The 19653-nt window shown below is 39.1% G+C and overlaps 3 protein-coding genes across 3 annotated transcripts; all 3 read left to right on the forward strand.

Moving 5' to 3' along the window:
* Nucleotides 1-4922: 4922 nt before the first annotated feature.
* On the forward strand, nucleotides 4923-5886 carry LOC147555209 (early light-induced protein 1, chloroplastic-like). Its single transcript, XM_086663221.1, has 2 exons — nucleotides 4923-5184; nucleotides 5272-5886. The coding sequence occupies exons 1-2, from the start codon at nucleotides 5017-5019 to the stop codon at nucleotides 5722-5724; spliced, it is 621 nt and encodes a 206-aa protein (XP_086519347.1). The 5' UTR covers nucleotides 4923-5016; the 3' UTR covers nucleotides 5725-5886.
* Nucleotides 5887-8908: 3022 nt separating this feature from the next.
* LOC147555210 (early light-induced protein 1, chloroplastic-like) lies at nucleotides 8909-9880 on the forward strand. Its single transcript, XM_086663213.1, has 2 exons — nucleotides 8909-9160; nucleotides 9266-9880. The coding sequence occupies exons 1-2, from the start codon at nucleotides 8993-8995 to the stop codon at nucleotides 9716-9718; spliced, it is 621 nt and encodes a 206-aa protein (XP_086519339.1). The 5' UTR covers nucleotides 8909-8992; the 3' UTR covers nucleotides 9719-9880.
* Nucleotides 9881-13100: 3220 nt separating this feature from the next.
* LOC147555211 (early light-induced protein 1, chloroplastic-like) lies at nucleotides 13101-14064 on the forward strand. The gene is made up of 2 exons (XM_086662974.1): nucleotides 13101-13341; nucleotides 13446-14064. The coding sequence occupies exons 1-2, from the start codon at nucleotides 13174-13176 to the stop codon at nucleotides 13899-13901; spliced, it is 624 nt and encodes a 207-aa protein (XP_086519100.1). The 5' UTR covers nucleotides 13101-13173; the 3' UTR covers nucleotides 13902-14064.
* Nucleotides 14065-19653: the final 5589 nt, after the last annotated feature.

Below are 19653 nucleotides of genomic sequence, written 5' to 3' on the forward strand. Positions count from 1 at the left end.
TAAGCAATAACACAAGGGAAAAGACTTAAAAAGTTTTAGATCTATATCTAAAATTTAGAACTTCAAAAAACTCAAGAGTAAAGAAATACCTAAATTTGATTGATAAAAGCTTCATTAAATTAAAGAACTACTAGATCCTCTTTGTATAATATTTTGGGTATCCTAAAATCAAAGTCTAGTTAACAACTTTTATATAAATGAATTATATAGGCAATGCCCAAACTTGTTAAAGGCAATTTATTTTTTACACGTGATTTGGTTAAAAGAAGTTGACCAAGTATAGTTAGAGGCAATGCCTAATTTGAGGGTGTCTATGTGAAGTGAATGAAGTCACTTTGATTATGGTAGAACCGTGAAGAGAGAGAGAGAGAAGGATCGGTTAACAGAGAGATAGAGGAAGAGGAGACAATTATATGAGTAAACTCAATGATATTTCTCTGTATATGTTTAGGGTTACAATTAATACTATATATAGGTTATTAAAGATAAGTACAACTAGAGATACAATTGATATTATCAAATCTAAGTTAGGTAAGATCATGGAGGAGTCCGGTTTGTGATCTTGTTTGCATGGGTGTTTGCATGGGTCGGCTTTGATATCGTCGGGCTTGTGTTCGTGTCGGGTATGTGGGTGAGAGACCCATAATACTCCCCCTCAAGTTGGAGCGGAAATGGAAAGAACGCCCAAGTTGCCAACAATCTTCGAAAACGCGTCAGCTCCTAAAGGTTTTGTGAATATATCTGCAAGTTGATCCGTTGTCGTTGTGAACTTAGTTGCAATGAGGTTTGATTTAAGCTTTTCACGTACTACAATCTATTTCAATGTGTTTCGTGCGTTCGTGGAATACCGGATTGTCTGCGTTGTGGAGAGCTGCGCGGTTGTCACAGTGTACTGTCATAGGAGAAGGATGATCAAATCCGAGATCTGTAAGGAGATATTTGAGCCATTGTAACTCACAAGTAAGGGTTGCCAATGCTCGATACTCTGCTTCCGCGGAGGAGCGTGCTATAGTGTGTTGTTTCTTTGATTTCCACAATAATGGACTTGATCCAAGTATTGTGAAATATCCTGTCGTTGATCGACGGGAGGATGGACAACCAGCCCAATCTGAATCACAATAGCCAGAAATGTGGAGAGAACTGGTTGCAGAGAGAAAAATACCGTGATCCAAGGTTCCTTTAATGTAACGGAGGACACGTTGGGCGGCTTCTAAATGAGCAGTAGTTGGTTGCTGCATAAATTGGCTTAGGTTATTGACCGCAAAGGAGATATCAGGTCGGGTAATTGTAAGGTAAATTAAGCGACCCATCAACCTTCTATATGGAGTCGGATCCGGAATGGTGATTCCATCCGTGGACGTGAGACGGAGTTTCTGTTCCATGGGAAATGGTGAAGGCCGAACTTTATTTTTATTGATAATACTAGAACGCATACAAGGAATACGGGAAATAAAATACTTATAACGAGAAACCGAAGGGTGACCTAACCTCCAATGCCATAAATCAAAAGAACTAACAAGATTATTACTAATAGAACTAGAAATTGAAAAGATCCTAGGTTCCGTGCGAAGCAAGTATAGTCCTTCATGACATTCACCAAGTCCAATCGTCCTTGTCGTCAGTAGGTCCTGAAAGACACAATGAGAAGATCGAAAAATTACTTCACAATTAAGTGATTTAGTAGTTTCGGAAACGGAGATAAGGTTAAATTTAAAGGAAGGTATATGAAGAACATTACGAAGAAATAATGTAGGGGTGAATTTAATTGAACCTATATGATGAACTCTTACTCGAGTACCATCGGGAAGCCGAATAAAATAATTTTCGGGAGCCAATGAGTAAGACGAAAAATAATAAAGGTCGGAACAAATATTTTTAGCCGCCCCCGAGTCAACGACCCAAGTGGCGAACGAAGGAGAAGAAGTACCTGTCATGTTGACTGCCGGGTCTTGCATAGTGGAGGCGCCTGTAGATAGTGATAGCTGGGTATTTCTTTGCTGGTCCAGGAGTGTCAATAGATACTTGTATTGATCAAGGGACATAGATGTTGCTGCAGGCACCCCCGCGTCAGGAGCAATAGAAGAAACCGTGGCTGCCAATGGACCTGTTTTGTTCTTTGGTGGGTAACCATGTAACTTGTAACAAGTTTGTTGAAGGTGGCCATGAAGCTTACAAAAATCACAGAATGGACGAGGTCGTTTCGGACGAGGTTTGTCAAATGGATCCACTCGGTTTCCAAACCGAGTATTGTTATGACCGACGGCTAGAGACGCCGCTTCAACATCAATGACGGAAGAGTTCACAATGTTTTGTTGAATCTCTTCTTGCTTGACAAGAGAGTGGATCTTTAAAAGTGATGGAAAAGGATCCATAAGTAATATCTGGCTTCGAATAGCCGAGAAACGGTCGTGAAGACCTTGGAGGAATTCCATGGCACGATCCTGGTTAGTACGATCAAGGATCGATTTGCCATGACCACAAATGCAAGGATCAATAGCCATTAAGGACAACAACTCGTCTTGAAGAGACTTAAGACGAGTAAAATAGGAAGAGACATCGGAAGTTTCTTGTTTAAGTGACGAAATCGCTCTTTTAAGTTGAAACACTTTCAGAGCGTTTGTTTGATAAAACCTATCGTATAGATTTTTCCATATGTCTGAGGCAACATCATCATAAAAAACAGATTGACGAAGATCGGGATCAATGGAATTTGTGATCCAACTAACCACCAAATCATTACAACGCTCCCACAAGTGGAGGTCGTTTGGATTGGTTGGTTTTGGAATGGTTCCATTGACAAAACCGAGCTTATCTTTAGCTCGTAAGGCCTTGGTCATACCTCGAGACCAAGACGGATAGTTATCTCCACTGAGTAGAGGCGTTATCATCACCGTAGTTGGTGAGTCGGAAGGATGAACAGCATAAGGAGATAAAACTTGGTTTGGAACTTGCATAGTTGTTTCGGAGGTGGTATCTTCTGGAGTTGTCATCGAAAAAAAATAAGAGAAGTGGCTCTTATACCATGTGAAGTGAATGAACTCACTTTGATTATGGTAGAACCGTGAAGAGAGAGAGAGAGAAGGATCGGTTAACAGAGAGATAGAGGAAGAGGAGACAATTATATGAGTAAACTCAATGATATTTCTCTGTATATGTTTAGGGTTACAATTGATACTATATATATAGGTTATTAAAGATAAGTACAACTAGAGATACAATAGATATTATCAGATCTAAGTTAGGTAAGATCATGGAGGAGCCCGGTTTGTGATCTTGTTTGCATGGGTCGGCTTTGATATCGCCGGGCTTGTGCTCGTGTCAGGTATGTGGGTGAGAGACCCATAATAGTCTATTACCCACCTTTTTTTCTTTTCTTTTGGCAAACCGTCGTTGGTCGGATTTTTTTTTTTTACTTCTTGTTTATCCTTTCTTTTTCTTCTCTCTCTACTTCCTTCTTTTTAGGCGTAAATCAATCTATTATATAAGATTCAAAGAAACTCATTACAGATTAAAGTTTGAGAAGATCCATGTCTTCATATCTCTAGATAAACAAATTGGAGAAAGAAGAATAATTCTAAAACCCTAACAAAAAAGGAACAAGAATAAAAATTACATCTGAGGTTGAAAAGAACGTTTAGCTTCTAATAAATAACAACAACTTAGGAAGCACAAAACATGCATCAAAACCTCCAGCAGCTGATTATGGTTCAGAATCTGTTCATCCATTAACTACATCTTTCTTCTCGGCTTTTTTAGGTTCATTTTGAACCTTTCCGAATTTGATGAGTGTGTTCGAGGTATTAGATGTTTAACTGTTCCACCTCTGAGTCCCTATCCTTCACCGACGTCCAATCTTAAGATTTTTATATTCGATGAAATTCCTCTCTCTTCTGATTTCATTCTCCAGATTGAATCTCAAAATGTTCTTGCGGTGATATCAATTCCCTAATTCTTTTCTTCTTTTTTCTTCGTAGTTACTCTCGTCCGAGTCTATAAATAGAGGAGCCTCGCTCATGGAAGGGTTCACAAATTCTCACTTGAAAATTACTTGCACTTACTCTCTAATCTGCACAACAGAAGTCTCCTACTTTGATCATCTCTCATTTAGCTAGTAAAAAAGGAGGATCCAACTAGAAGTCTTCTACTCCACTTCATCGGATCTCGCTAGAAGCTCTTTGTTTCTTTCATCTCTTGCTAGTCCACTATTCCGCAATCCTACAATTCAACTCCGGCGACCTACTCCGACGACCCAGGAGGCAAGATTATATCCTGACTTGTTACTCCGTAGAACCGAGCTCCGACCATATATGGGCCACACCATAATCTGGCTTTACAACCACACTGATATCATTAGTAACCTCACCTTTGTCTTTGTCTTTCTTTGTAAACCTTGGATATTCATTTGAGCGTCGAAGGGTATTTGACTAGCGCCATCCCGGTGTCTTTGAACTTCACGTTTTTGTTTGTCTTTCTTTGTAAAACTTCGTTATTGATTTGAGCGTCGGAGGGTATTTGACTAGCTCCAACCAACCACGTGGAAATTTATTTTTTGTAAAGAATTTCTTCTTCTTTTTTTCTTTAGAAATGTCAATTACAAACACAATCTTGGTGATTTTTAGTGGTGGTAATTTCTTTAAAATGGAGAAGTTTTCTTTGAAAAAAAGAATACAAATAACAAAAATTCTTCTTTGGACATTGTTTTGGTTAACAACTGGGCCACGTCCAAGCTCTTCAATTTTGTACCTTAGCTAGTCCCTTCCCGTATTCCAAAACTAACGGTAGTCACAAAAAATGTTCATGTGGACTTCTCCCAACCAACTCTTCTTCTCTTCCAACTTGCTTTGAAATTTTAATACTCTTTCTTTCTACTTCACTTTGGCCTATTTATACTCTTCACCCTTTTCCTTTTCCAAACCATCTCTCATCAAACACAATAAAACTCTAACTACAACTACACAATATTCTACCTCATCTCTCTCTTTATTGATCTCTAGATCTTTATTTCTTTGTCAAGAAATGGCAGCAACATCAGCATCAACAGTTCAATCAATCTTCTCCTCAAGCCATAATGTCTCATTCTCCCGAACCCAAATGCGGTCCAACCTCGTCGGAGTTCCTTCCTCGCTCTCCTTCCCCCGTCTTAACCCCAACAAGTCTAACATGCAAATTCGGTGCATGTCTAAGGTGATTTCATCTCTTAGTTTAATTCTAATATTAAGTTGATGTAACATCTTTCTGACTACATATTTTTATTTACTATTTCTTTTGCAGGAAAGCAAATCAGGGGAGCAACAACCACCCACAACTTCCAGTACATCGCCAAATTCATTTCAAGCTCAAAGTACCCCACCTCCACCACCACCACCTAGAACACCAAAAGTAAGCACTAAGTTCGGAGATGTCTTAGCCTTTAGTGGTCCAGCACCTGAGAGAATCAACGGTCGTCTTGCCATGATTGGCTTTGTTTCTGCCATTGTTGTCGAGTTGGCAAGAAGGGAAGACGTTGTTTCTCAAATAACCGATGGAGGGATCTCATCATTCGTCGTGGTCTCCGTCATTCTATCCTTAGCTTCGTTGATTCCATTGTTTAAAGGTGTAAGCGTAGACTCAAAATCCGACGGTGTAATGACATCTAATGCAGAGTTATGGAATGGTAGATTTGCAATGTTAGGGTTAGTGTCATTAGTCTTCACTGAGTTTGTCAAGGGTGGTGCTCTTATATAGGCGACAGTGGGAGATAAACTGTCACTGAAAATTCATGTATAATGACAGTTTACTCTGTTACTGTTATAGGGCTTAGGAAGAGGATTTAACTTTTCCTAGTACTGTAAAGTTGAATTTTAACACTAAACTATATGAGTGGAAATATAAAAGAAAATTATAAAATGTTTTTGTCAATTTTCATAGCTTTTGTTCTTTTGCCTCGAATGCCAAGACTTGTAAGAGCATTGGAACTTCAGTCTCTGTTTTATTATATTATAGGTAGTCCTTGTTTTCTTATCTATAGATATGAAATCTGACTCCACCTGTATGACTATAGTAAATAATTACCATGTTTGTTTTCGTTTTGCTCGCGATGTCTAACTCATATCGACGGGTGATTTGGATTCAAAGTAGAGACCATTGCGATATTCTTTGTGATGTTTCAAGATTTGTAAGGCGAACCCAGTCGTTTATAAGTCAGTAATGATAGACGAGCCGAAATTTAGAAGATGAGATCAGTCGAAAACATATCTAATTGCAAATGGCCATCATTTTGTTTGTTAAGCACGTACACGATGGAAAAATTGAAGAAGGTTTAGGTTTATATCCAAAATTTAGAACTTGAAAAAACTCAAGAGTACAGAAATACCTAAATTTGATGGATAAAAACTTCATTAAATTAAAGAACTACTAGGTCCTCTTTGTATAATATTTGGGTATCCTAAACCTAATTAAATTCTAGTTAACAACTTTTATATAAATAGGGAAATTATATAGGCAATGCCCAAACTTGTTAAAGGCAATTTATTTTTCACATATGATTTACTTAAAACAAGTTGACCAAATATAGTTAGAGGCAATCCTTAATTTGCCACTTTTTTTTCTCTTCTTCTTCCGGCAAACAGTCGTCGGCCGATGATCCCGGACGATGACTTTTTTTCACTTCTTCTTCTTCATCCTTTCTTTTTCTTCTCTCTCTACTTCTTTCTTTTTAGGGGTAAATCTATCTATTATATAAGCTTCAAAGAAACTCATTACAGATCAAAGTTTGAGAAGATTCATGTCTTCATATCTCTAGATAACAAATTGGAGAAAGAAAAATAATTCTAAAACCCTAACCAAACAAGAACAAGAACAAGAACCAAAATTACATCTGAGGTTGAAAAAACATTTAGCTAGCTTCTAATAAATAACAACAGCTTAGGAAGCACAAAACTTGCATCAAAACCTCCAACAGCTGATTATGGTTCAGAATCTGTTCATCCATTAACTACATCTTCCTTCTCTGCTTTTTTAGGCTCATTTTGAACCTCTCCAAATTCGATGACAGTGTTCGAGGTATTAGATGTTTGATGGTTCCACCTCTGAGTCCCTATCCTTCACCGATGCCCGATCTTAAGATTTTTATATTCGATGAAATTCCTCTCTCTTCTGATTTTATTTTCCAGATTGAATCTCAAAATGTTCTTGCGGTGATATCAATTCCCTCATTTTTTTTCTTCCTTTTTCTCCGTAGTTACTCTCGTCTGACTCTATAAATAGAGGAACCTCGCTCATGGAAGGGGTTCGTAAATCCTCACTCGAAAATTACTTGGACTTATTCTCTGATCTGCACAATAGAAGTCTCCTACTTTGATCATCTCTTATTTAGCTAGTAAAAAAATGAGATCCAGCTAGAAGTCTTCTACTCCACTTCATCTTCATCAAATCTCGCTGGAAGCTCTTTGTTTCTTTCATTTCTTACTAGTCCACTATTCCGCAATCTTACAATTCTACTCCGGCGATCTACTCCGACGACCCAGGAGGCCAGATTCTATCCGGACGTGTTACTCCATAGTGTTAGGAAAAATAACCTAATTAACTTGTTCAGGAATATGAAGATAAACGATGTGAAAGTAAAAGTAGAGACACCAAGATTATTTAACGTGGCAAAAAACCCCTCCAAACTAGAAGGTAAAAAAAACCACGGGACCTAGTCCAGAAATCTTCCACTATAATTAAATAATGGGTTACACAACTCTTCACCAAACCTATGGTGGATAAACTGAACAAAGAAACAAAGAAATAAAAATCTCTTACTCCTTAGGATTTGAACAAATCCTAGATTACTAAAGGTTGAAGAAGATAACCACAAACTAAATTGCTTCACAAGATTAATAATCTTCTTTTCTTCAAACCAATATTCTGCTCTTTCAATCTCTCTTGAAAGAACCACTTCAGAAATCTCTCTTTCTCTGACTTCTCTTTGTTCTGGAAGTTGTTGTGTATAATCTCTTCCCTTTCATTCCCTTTTATAATGATAAATAGGGAGGTTTACCAAAAGAAATAGGAATTCCTTTTTAGGCTTGAAAAAATAGAAACTTCTATTTTTTCCCCAAACAAGGAATAAGGGAAATCCTATTCCAACTAGGAGTCCTTTTATTATAAGGAGGGACCCCAACACATAGAACCGAGCTCCGACCACTATATGGGCCACACCATACTCCGGCGCCACAACCACACTGATATCATTAGTAATCTCACCTTTGATCTCTTTGTCTTTCTATGTAAAACTTGGTTATTGATTTGGCCGTCGGAGGGTCTTTGAATAGCACCATCCCGGTGTCTTTGAACTTCACGTTTCTGTTTAACTTTTGTGGGTCCACAAGTACTCGTTTTCTACCCAGGCGTTCGTCTGTCCAGCCACCTGGCTACAAGGACCACTCGTTTACCTATCTACTCGAAATCCCCAAACTTAGTTGTTGGTGCTCACCTAACGATCTCTCTAACTGTATGACTTTCTATCCGTCCACACCCATATTTTTAGAAAAAATGAAAAGAATTTAAAAAACGTTTCTTTCTCTTAAATACCAACCAACCACGTGGGAATTTATTTTTTGTAAACAATTTCTTCTTCTTGTTTTCTTTAGAAATGTCAATCACAAACACAATCTTGGTGATTTCTAGTGGTGGTAATTTCTTTAAAATTGGAGAAGTTTTCTTTTGAGAACAAGAATACAAATACCAAAGATTCTTCTTTGGATATAGTTTTGGTTAACAATTGGGCCACGTCCAAGCTCTTCCTACCAACGGTAGTCAGTAGAAATGTTCATGTGGACTTCTCCCTACCAACTCTCCTCTTCCTACCTGCTTTCAAATTTTATACTCTCTCTTTCTACTTCACTTTGGCCTATATATACTCTTTACCCTTTTCCTCTATATCTAACAAAACAATACTCTAACTACACACTCTTCTACCTCATCTCTCTCTATATCTACTTCACTTTGGTCTTTATTTCCTTGTCTAGGAATGGCAGCTGCATCAGCATCAACAGTTCAATCCATCTTCTCCTCTACCCACAATGTCTCATTCTCCCGAACCCAAACGCGGCTCAACCTCATCCGAGTTCCCTCCTCACTCTCCTTCCCCTGTCTTCACCACAACAAGTCTAACATGCAAATTAGGTGCATGTCTGAGGTAATTTTGACAAATTAGATTTGTTCTAGTATTATTATTTAAATTTTTAGAAGTTTAAGCGACATCTTTCTGACTACATATTTTTATTTACTGTTTCATTTGCAGGAAAACAAAGCAGGGGAGCAACAACCACTCACAACTTCCCGTAAATCACCAAATTCATTTCAAGCTCAAAGTACTCCACCTCCACCACCACCACCTAGAACACCAAAAGTGAGCACTAAGTTCGGAGATGTTTTAGCCTTCAGTGGTCCAGCACCCGAGAGAATCAACGGTCGTCTTGCCATGATTGGCTTTGTTTCTGCCATTGTTGTCGAGTTGGCAAGAGGGGAAGACGTCGTCTCTCAAATAACCGATGGAGGGATCTCATCATTCGTCGTGGTCTCCGTCATTCTATCCCTAGCTTCGTTGATTCCATTGTTTAAAGGTGTAAGCGTAGACTCAAAATCCGACGGATTAATGACATCTAATGCAGAGTTATGGAATGGTAGATTTGCAATGTTAGGGTTAGTGTCGTTAGTCTTCACTGAGTTTGTCAAGGGTGGTGCTCTTATATAGGCCACAGTGGGAGAAAAACTGTCACTGAAAATTCATGTATAATGACAGGTTACTCTGTTACTGTTTTAGGGGTTTAAGAAGAGGTTTTAACTCTTCCTAGTACTGTATAGTTGGATTTTAACACTAAGCTATATGTGTGGAATATAAAAGAAAATTATCGAATGTGTTTGTCAATTTTCATAGCTCTCGTTCTTTTGCCACGAATGCCAAGACTTGTAGAGCATTGGAACTTTAGTCTCTATTTTAGGGACAATAAGTATTTGGTTGATAAAAAACTGCTAGATCCTGTTTATATCAAAGTCTAGTTTTATATAAATAAGAAAATTTTATAATTGATGTCCAAACTTGTTAAAGGCAATTTTTTTCACATATGACTTTGTCAAAAGAAGTTGACCAAGTATAGTTAGAATCAATGCCTAATTTGAGGGTGTCTATGACCTACCTCTTTTTCTCTTCTTCCGTCAAACAGTCGCCGGCCCGTGCACTCTGGCAGGCGACTTTTTTTTCACTTCTTCCTCCTCCTTTCGTTTTTTTCTCTCTCTCCTTCTTTCTTTTTTAGTATTTCTTTCTTTTTTTAGAGATAAATCTATTTATTATATAAGATTCAAAGAAACTCATTACAGATCAAAGTTTGAGAAGATCCATGTTTTCATACCTCCAGATAAACAAATTGGAGAAAGAAAAATAATTCTAAACCCTAACAAAACAAGAACAAGAACCAAAACTATATCTAAGGTTGAAAGCACATTTAGCTTCTAATAAATAACAACAGCTTAGGAAGCACAAAACATGCATCAAAACCTCCAACAGCTGATTAGGGTTCAGAATATGTTCATTCATTAACTACATATTGTTGTTCCTGTGGTTATCAATTGATAAGTCGATTTCTGTCTTGGCTTGATTTAGACAGAGTTTCCTTTCTCTAACTTATAGAGAGATAAACTTTTAAGGAATAATGATGTATCAATATTCCTTCTTTCGGACTAACCGAGATAGGTGTTAGTGTAGTCGAGGCAAGAATAAATTCTCTTTCCTTAAGACATTTTACACCCCCGTAACAGTACCAAACGTTAGGGTGTATGCCTTCGGGATACAACGACTTTCCTTTCAGAGTTTTAAGATGGTACTTCTTTATTCTGAAAGCGGACGAACCTTTGTAAGTATTACGAGCTCTTGGACTAATGCGGATGATCTTCTATATGCTTCGGAAATTCAAATATCACTTGAAACTTCTTCCTTCCTTTTTCTAGATATTCTAGTCTAACCAGAACTTCTGGAAATACTTCCTAATTAGATATTCTAGGCAAACCAGAACTTCTAATTGTTAGGAAGGAAGATAAGAAGAAAGTGAATTGAATTGATGTTCTAGACGACCTATGATTATTACTTCACTCGAAACTTCTTTCTTCCTTTTCTAGATATTCTAGTCTAACCAGAACTTCTAGAAATACTCCCTTAATTAGATATTCTAGGCAAACCAGAACTTCTAATTGTTAGGAGAGAAGAGAAGAAGAGAAGAGAATGAATTGAATGATAAATGAAGTGAGTTTGGTTGGTTTATATAGGAGTTGAATGGGTATATAGTGTCTGTTGGGTTAAAAGATGTATCCATTCGAAAGGAGGGACTAAACAGAAAGAATAACTGAATATTGGAGTCGGTTGGACCCTGGGACGTCGGATCTGGCTAGAAAACTCGGGTGGAACGCCCACCGTTAGATCAGTCCCGAAATGTGCCCACAGATTTGGATGCGCGTGGTATTCGCTCAAACGACCCCTGATCTAACTTGTCCCGTTTGACGTTTCAGACCCTGACTTAACCGTTTTTTCACCCAAACTTCAAACTCGAATTTCTCATTCATCCGGAATCGGATTCGAGTAATTCTTTGCTCTAAATTTAAGAGCTCGACGAGACGAACGCAATGGCGCGTTCGGTTTCTGAGTTTGACGAGTCGGGTCGAGCCAAAATTGGCTCCGATTCCAACACATATTTCTTCTCTACTTTTTTAGGTTCATTTTGAACCTCTCTAAATCCGATGATTGTGTTCAAGGTATTAGATGCTCAACGGTTCCACCTCTGAGTCCCTATCTTTCACCATTGTCCAATCTTGAGATATTTATATTCGATGAAATTACTCTCTTCTGATTTCATTTTTCAGATTGAATCTCAAAATGTTCTTGCGGTGATACCAAATCCCTAATTGTTTTCTTCGTTTCTCTTGGTAGTTACTCTCGTCTGACTCTATAAATGGAGAGAGCCTCGCTCATGGAAGGGGTTCACAAATTCTCACTCGAAAATTACTTACACTTACTCTCTGATTTGCACAACAGAAGTCTCCTACTCTGATCATCTCTCATTTAGCTAGTAAAAAAAAGAGGATCTAGCTAGAAGTCTTCTATTCCACTTCGTTGGATCTCGCTAGTTGCTCTTTGTTCCTTTTATCTCTTGTTAGTCTACTATTCCGCAATCCTACAATTCTACTTCGGTGATCTACTCCGAAGACCCAGGAGGCCAGATGTTATCCTGGAGTGTTACTCCGTAGAAGCGAACTCCCACCACTTTATGTCCCACACCATATTCCGGCGCCACAACCACACTGGTGTCATTAGCAACCTCACCTTTGCTCTCTTTGTCTTTCCGTGTTAAGTTTGGTTACTGACTTGACCATCAGAGGGTCTTCGGCTAACACCGGTCATTCCCGTGTCCTTGAACTTCACATTTCTGTTTATCTTATGCGGGTCCACAAGTACCCGTTTTCTACCTGGACGTTCGCCTGCCCAGCCACTTGGTTACCAGGACCACTCTTCCACCTGTTTACCCATCTACTCGAAGGCCCAAACCTAGTCGTTGGTGCCCACGTAACGATTTCTCTAAATGTGTTAGTTTCCACTCGTCCACACCCCTATTTTTAGAGAAAGAAAAATCTAAAAAAATATTTCTTTCTTTGGAAATACCAACCAAATAAATGGAAATTAATTTTTGTAGGGAATTTACTTTTTTTTCTTCAAAAATGTCAATCAAACACAACCTTGGTGATTTTTAGTGGTCCTAATTTCTTTTAAATTCGAGAAGTTTACTTAGAAAATGGAGAAGTTTTATTTGAAAGAAGAATACAAATACCAAAGATTCTTCTTTGGGTATTGTTTTGGTTAACAATTGGGCCACGTCCGAGCTCTTCAAATTTTGTACCTTAGCTAGTCCCTTCCCGTGTTCCAAAACTAACGGTAGTCACAAAAAATGTTCATGTGGACTTCTCCCAACCAACTCTTCTCTTCCTACTTGCTTTCAAATTTTAATACTCTTTCTTTCTTCTTCACTTTGGCCTATCCCTCCTATATATACTCTTACCCTTTTCCTTTTCTAAACCATCTCCCATCAAACACAACAATACTCTAACTACAACTACACACTCTTCTACCTCATTTCTCTCTATAGATCTCTATTCATTTGTCTAGAAATGGCAGCTGCATCAGCATCAACAGTTCAATCCATCTTCTCCTCTACCCATAATGTCTCATTCTCCCGAACCCAAACGCGGCTCAACCTCATCCGAGTTCCCTCTTCACTCTCCTTCCCTCGTCTTCACCACAACAAGTCTAACATGCAAATTCGGTGCATATCTGAGGTAATTTTGACAAATTAGTTTTGTTCTAGTATTATTATTTAAATTTTAGAAGTTTATGTGACATCTTTCTGACTACATATTTTTATTTACTGTTTCTTTTGCAGGAAAACAAAGCAGGGGAGCAACAACCACTCACAACTTCCAGTACATCACCAAATTCATTTCAAGCTCAAAGTACTCCACCTCCACCACCACCACCACCTAGAACACCAAAAGTAAGCACCAAGTTCGGAGATGTTTTAGCCTTCAGTGGTCCAGCACCTGAGAGAATCAACGGTCGTCTTGCCATGATTGGCTTTGTTTCTGCCATTGCTGTTGAGTTGGCAAGAGGGGAAGACGTTGTTTCCCAAATAACCGATGGAGGGATTTCATCATTCGTCGTGGTCTCCGTCATTCTATCCTTAGCTTCGTTGATTCCATTGTTTAAGGGTGTAAGCGTAGACTCAAAATCCGACGGATTAATGACATCTAATGCAGAGTTATGGAATGGTAGATTTGCAATGTTAGGGTTAGTGTCATTAGTTTTCACTGAGTTTGTCAAGGGTGGTGCTCTTATATAGGCCACAGTGGGAGAAAAACTGTCACTGAAAATTCATGTATAATGACAGTTTACTCTGTTACTATTTTAGGGTTTAGGAAGAGGTTTTAAACTTTTCCTAGTACTGTAAAGTTGAATTTTAACACTAAACTATATGAGTGGAAATCTAAAAGAAAATTATCAAAGGTTTTTATTAAGGGCACCCACATGAGATACCCATCTGCCCAAACCGAGAAGCCCACAAGGAGAACCAAACAGCCCCATCTCACTCACTCAACTCGGTCAACCCTAGTATCTCTACTTGATAAGTATTGTTATGATTTTATGTAAACCAAATGTATCCCTACTTACCCTAATTGTAAACCTATATATACTTGTTAGATATGAATACAAAGTACAGAGAATTCAATCTCTAATCTTCTTCTTCTCCATTCATTTACTTAGTTTATTTCGATTATTACTTAAAGGCTTATTGCCTTTCACATGGTATAAGAGCCTGTTATTTCAAAAAAAATTTCTCAACTATGTCTTCTACTACCGATACCATCACTCAATCCGCTGTCCAAAACAATCAAGTATTCGATGTTCATCATTCGGATTCACCCACGACTGTTTTGATCATACCACCTCTCACCGGAGATAACTATGCCTCCTGGTCTCGTGGTATGACTAAAGCGCTTCGAGCCAAGGATAAACTTGGTTTCGTCGATGGAACCATTGTCAAACCAACTTCTCCTGCAGAATTACATTCGTGGGAACGATGCAACGATCTCGTTGCAAGTTGGATTGTTAACTCAGTGGCTCCAGATATTCAATCATCCATTCTTTATGACGAATCCGCAGCTGAGACTTGGAAAAACCTTTATGAGCGTTATTTTCAGACTAACGCTCCTAAAGTTTTCCAACTCAAAAGAGCAATCTCGTCCTTGAAACAAGAAGGACTCGACGTGTCTACCTATTTCACTCAATTGAAGTCTCTTCAAGACGAACTTCAATCCCTCACAACCGTCGAACCATGCATTTGTACACATGGTAAGTCCCTTCTTGATCGGCTAAACCAAGATCGCGCCATGGAGTTCCTTCAAGGACTCCATGATCGATTCTCTGCGATTCGGGGTCAAATTCTCCTAATGGATCCGTTTCCGTCTACATTACGTATACACTCTCTTGTCAAACAAGAGGAAGTTCAACAGAATATTGTGAACGCGAACTCCATTAACAGTGAGGCAGCAACTCTTGCCGTTAGTAATGGTCCCCGATCTGATTCTTCACGTCCAAAGAGATCACGTCCTTATTGTGACTACTGTCATCAACTTGGACATGTTAAAGCTACATGTTATCAACTCAATGGGTATCCTTCTCGGTCCACACCACATTCTCGTCCTCGAGGGCGCCTAAATAGCCGAGAAGCTCACCAAACTAACCCATTTGCTGCTGCCTCCATAGTTCCTGACTTGGAACAAATTCAAACCCACCAGGGAGCGCCCCTAGCAACATCTCTCACCAAAGAACAGTACCAGGGCCTCATCTCACTGCTGGACCAGTCCCGACCTGCTGCAGGCACCCCCCAAACAGCAGCTCCACCAACCGAACCGAACAGCTTAACAGGTATGTCTTTTACTAATTATTCTTGGGTAGTCGACTCCGGGGCGGCGAAACATATTTGTTCATCTCTATCTCGTTTCGATTCTTATATTAAAGCCCCTCCCGACTACTTTGTACGCCTTCCGGATGGGACTCGTATTCGAGTTCTTCATGTTGGATCAATTTCTTTTTCCAATTCTTTTGTTCTTCACAATGTATTACATGTACCGGATTTCAAAATCAATTTAATATCGGTTTCTCAAATTACCACTTCTTTAAATTGTGAAGTAACGTTTAATTCTACCTCGTGTGTCTTTCAGGACCTCTCGACGGAAACAACGATTGGACTTGGTGATCGATCGGACGGACTCTATTTCCTTCGCACGGACCCTAGGATTTGTTCGCTTTCTTGTTTTTCTAGTTTAGGAAGTAACGTTTCTTTCAATGTTTGGCATTGGCGATTGGGTCATCCATCGCTTTCTAGATTTAAATATTTAATTTCTACTATTCCTTGTATGAAATTTGTTTCAGTTATTAATAAACCGTGCGATGTTTGTCCTATGTCTAAATTTAAACGATTACCATTTCCAACTAGTACTTCTACCTCCTCTCGTCCTTTTCAACTTCTCCACGCCGATCTATGGGGACCCTTTTCCGTTCTTTCAAATTCTGGTTGTCGATATTTTTTTACGATAGTTGACGACTATTCAAGGTGTACATGGTTGTTTCTACTTCCTAATAAATCGGATACAACTAAATACATCACAAACTTCACAAAATATGTTTCCACTCAATTCAACACAACTATCTCTACTTTCAAATCCGGAAACGGTTCTATTTTGATTCCAAAAATTCAAACATTCCGTTCCGATAACAGTACGGAATTTATGAATCACGAATTGCAAAAATGGTTTCAAACGAACGGTATTCATCACCAAACTAGTTGCGCCTACACTCCTCAACAAAATGGAGTTGTAGAACGCAAACATAGACATATTTTGGAAGTAGCACGGTCCCTTCGATTACAAGCCCATCTCCCTCTTTCTTTTTGGGGAGAACGTGTTCTCACGGCCGTCTATCTTATAAACAAATTACCGACCCCAGTATTACATGGGAAATCCCCACATGAGAAATTATTAGGATGTCCTCCTACTTTTACCAACCTTAGAGTGTTCGGTTGTTTATGTTTTTTTCGTCATACCACCGTTAAAACTAAATTGGACTCACGAGCTTCACCTGGAATTTTCGTGGGATACCCTCATGGTCAAAAGGGTTTTCGTGTATACGACCTCACCACTCGGAAAATTATCACATCTCGAGACGTCTTATTCCATGAAGACCGATTCCCGATGTCCACAATCCCGCCTACTCAAAGGCGTCAATTCTTGTCAATAGTGGACAATGGAACCTTTGCCTTTCCAAAAAGTTCCCAACCTAACGCCTCTTCCTGGACTAACCCGAACTCCCTGACTTCGGCCAGGAACACTTTCGATCAGTCCGCTACAGGCACCCTTGTGTCTTTGGACGAACCGGTTCCATTCACTGGGCCGGAACATTCTGTTCCCACTCCAGTCGAAGAGTGCCCTGAAAATCCAACAGACTTGGACACTCTTCCTGATCCGACAGTACCCACTGTCCGACCAGTCGAAGAGTGCCCTGAAAATCCAACAGACTTGGACACTCTTTCTTTAGACATTGCCTCTCTCCAATGAGGAGAGTGCCCTGAAAATCCACCAGCCCACCTTTCCGATTACGTATGTCACTCTTCCCCTTTTATGGACTCGTCACCCAACGTCCCTTATCCTCTTACTAATTTCATGTCTTTCGATGTTTTCTCTACTTCGCATCAAATCTTCCTTACATCTGTTCTTTCCAATAAAGAACCTTCTTTCTTTTCCCAAGCCATGCAATCTCCTCATTGGAGAGAGGCAATGTCTAAAGAAATATCGGCTTTGGAATCTAACAAAACTTGGTCCATTGTTGACCTACCTTCTGGAAAACGACCCATTGGATGCAAATGGGTTTACAAAATTAAATTTCGGTCTGACGGGCCAATCGAGCGATACAAAGCTCGACTAGTTGCCAAAGGATATACCCAAATTGAAGGTCTTGATTATCACGACACCTTTGCCCCCGTCGCTAAATTAGTCACAGTTCGAATTCTTCTCTCTATTGCCGCAATTCAAGGTTGGACCCTTCACCAACTTGATGTCAATATATGCGTTCCTTCAGGGAGACCTCGATGAAGAGGTTTTTATGAAACTTCCACCTGGTTTTACCAAACAGGGGGAGTCTAAGGTCTGCCGCCTAAACAAATCTCTTTATGGTCTCAAACAGGCCTCCAGACAATGGTTCTCAAAATTCTCGTCCGTCCTTCTCAAGAAAGGTTTCACACAATCTCTTTCTGATTATTCTCTCTTTTCCTTCCATTCTTCTTCCACTTCTCTTTATGTCCTAGTCTATGTCGACGATATCATTATTACCGGTAACAACGATTCCGCCATTTCCGACCTAAAATCTTTTCTCGACAATACCTTTTCCCTCAAAGATCTCGGTCGACTTCAATATTTCCTGGGTATTGAAGTTTCTAGATCTTCGAAGGGCATATTTTTGTGTCAACGAAAATACGCCTTAGATATTCTTTCTGATTTTGGACTAACTGCTTCTCGACCATCTTCCTTCCCGATGGAGCAGAAACTTCGCCTTAGCCCCACAGATGGAGAACCTATCCCTGATCCATCCATATATCGTCGACTGATTGGACGCTTACTTTATCTAACTGTCACTCGTCCCGATATTTGCTATGCAGTAAATAATCTGAGCCAATTTTTACAAAATCCCACAAATATTCACTTAGAAGCTGCCCATAGAATCCTCCGATATCTCAAAGGGTCACTCAATCATGGAATCTTTCTTTCTGCAACCAGTTCCTTACATGTCTCGGGTTTCTGTGACTCTGATTGGGTTGGTTGCCCCACAACTCGACGATCCACAACTGGATACTTTACCATGCTTGGTTCAAGTCCATTATCATGGAAATCTAAGAAACAACCCACGGTTGCTAAGTCATCTGCCGAAGCCGAGTACAGAGCTCTGGCCAATCTTACCTGTGAACTTCAATGGATCAAATCACTTCTTCATGATCTAGGTATAAATCATTCTTCCCCAATGTCTGTTTATTGTGATAATCGTGCAACACTTCATATCGCTGACAACCCAGTTTTTCACGAACGAACAAAGCACATTGAAATCGACTGCCGTTTTGTTTGTGAAAAGATTAAAGACAATACCATAGCTCCCCGCTTCACACCAACAGCTGACCAACTAGCAGATATTTTTACAAAGCCGCTTGGTGGTGATGCCTTCAAGAAGACGATTGGCAAGTTGGGCATCATTTCTATTTCAGCTCCAACTTGAGGGGGAGTATTAAGGGCACCCACATGAGATACCCATCTGCCCAAACCGAGAAGCCCACAAGGAGAACCGAACAGCCCCATCTCACTCACTCAACTCGGTCAACCCTAGTATCTCTACTTGATAAGTATTGTTATGATTTTATGTAAACCAAATGTATCCCTACTTACCCTAATTGTAAACCTATATATACTTGTTAGATATGAATACAAAGTACAGAGAATTCAATCTCTAATCTTCTTCTTCTCCATTCATTTACTTAGTTTATTTCGATTATTACTTAAAGGCTTATTGCCTTTCACAGTTTTTGTAGTTTTCATAGCTTTTGTTCTTTTGCCACGAATGTCAAGACTTGTAAGAGCATTGGAACTTAAGGTGACAATTTTATCATTTTAGGTAGTCTTTGTTTTCTTATCTAGAGATATGAAATCTGACTCATACCTGTATGACTATAGTAAATCATGCACATGTTCCGTTTGACTCTTGATATCTAACTCGAAATGACTGTTGATTTGGATTGATTTTAGTCATTACCAACCCTTATTATTATTATTACTCATTTAATTAACTTACAAAGTTTTCTTTCGGAGATCCCAAAACGAGAGGTTCTACAGGCGCCTAATAATAATTGGTGTATTCCTCAAAAACAAAAAAAAAATGGTGTAAAAGACACCTACAACAGTTGTGCTTGCCTATAATAAACTTCTTGTTTGTTGCATAGATCACTAAATTAATAAACAAGTACATTATTACAATACTTGTGCCAAAGAGTAGAT

The sequence above is a fragment of the Eschscholzia californica genome, unplaced genomic scaffold (genome assembly GCF_041429995.1).
Source record: "Eschscholzia californica isolate CP2 unplaced genomic scaffold, dmEscCali1.0.p SCAF_2, whole genome shotgun sequence".
NCBI lineage: Eukaryota > Viridiplantae > Streptophyta > Magnoliopsida > Ranunculales > Papaveraceae > Eschscholzia > Eschscholzia californica.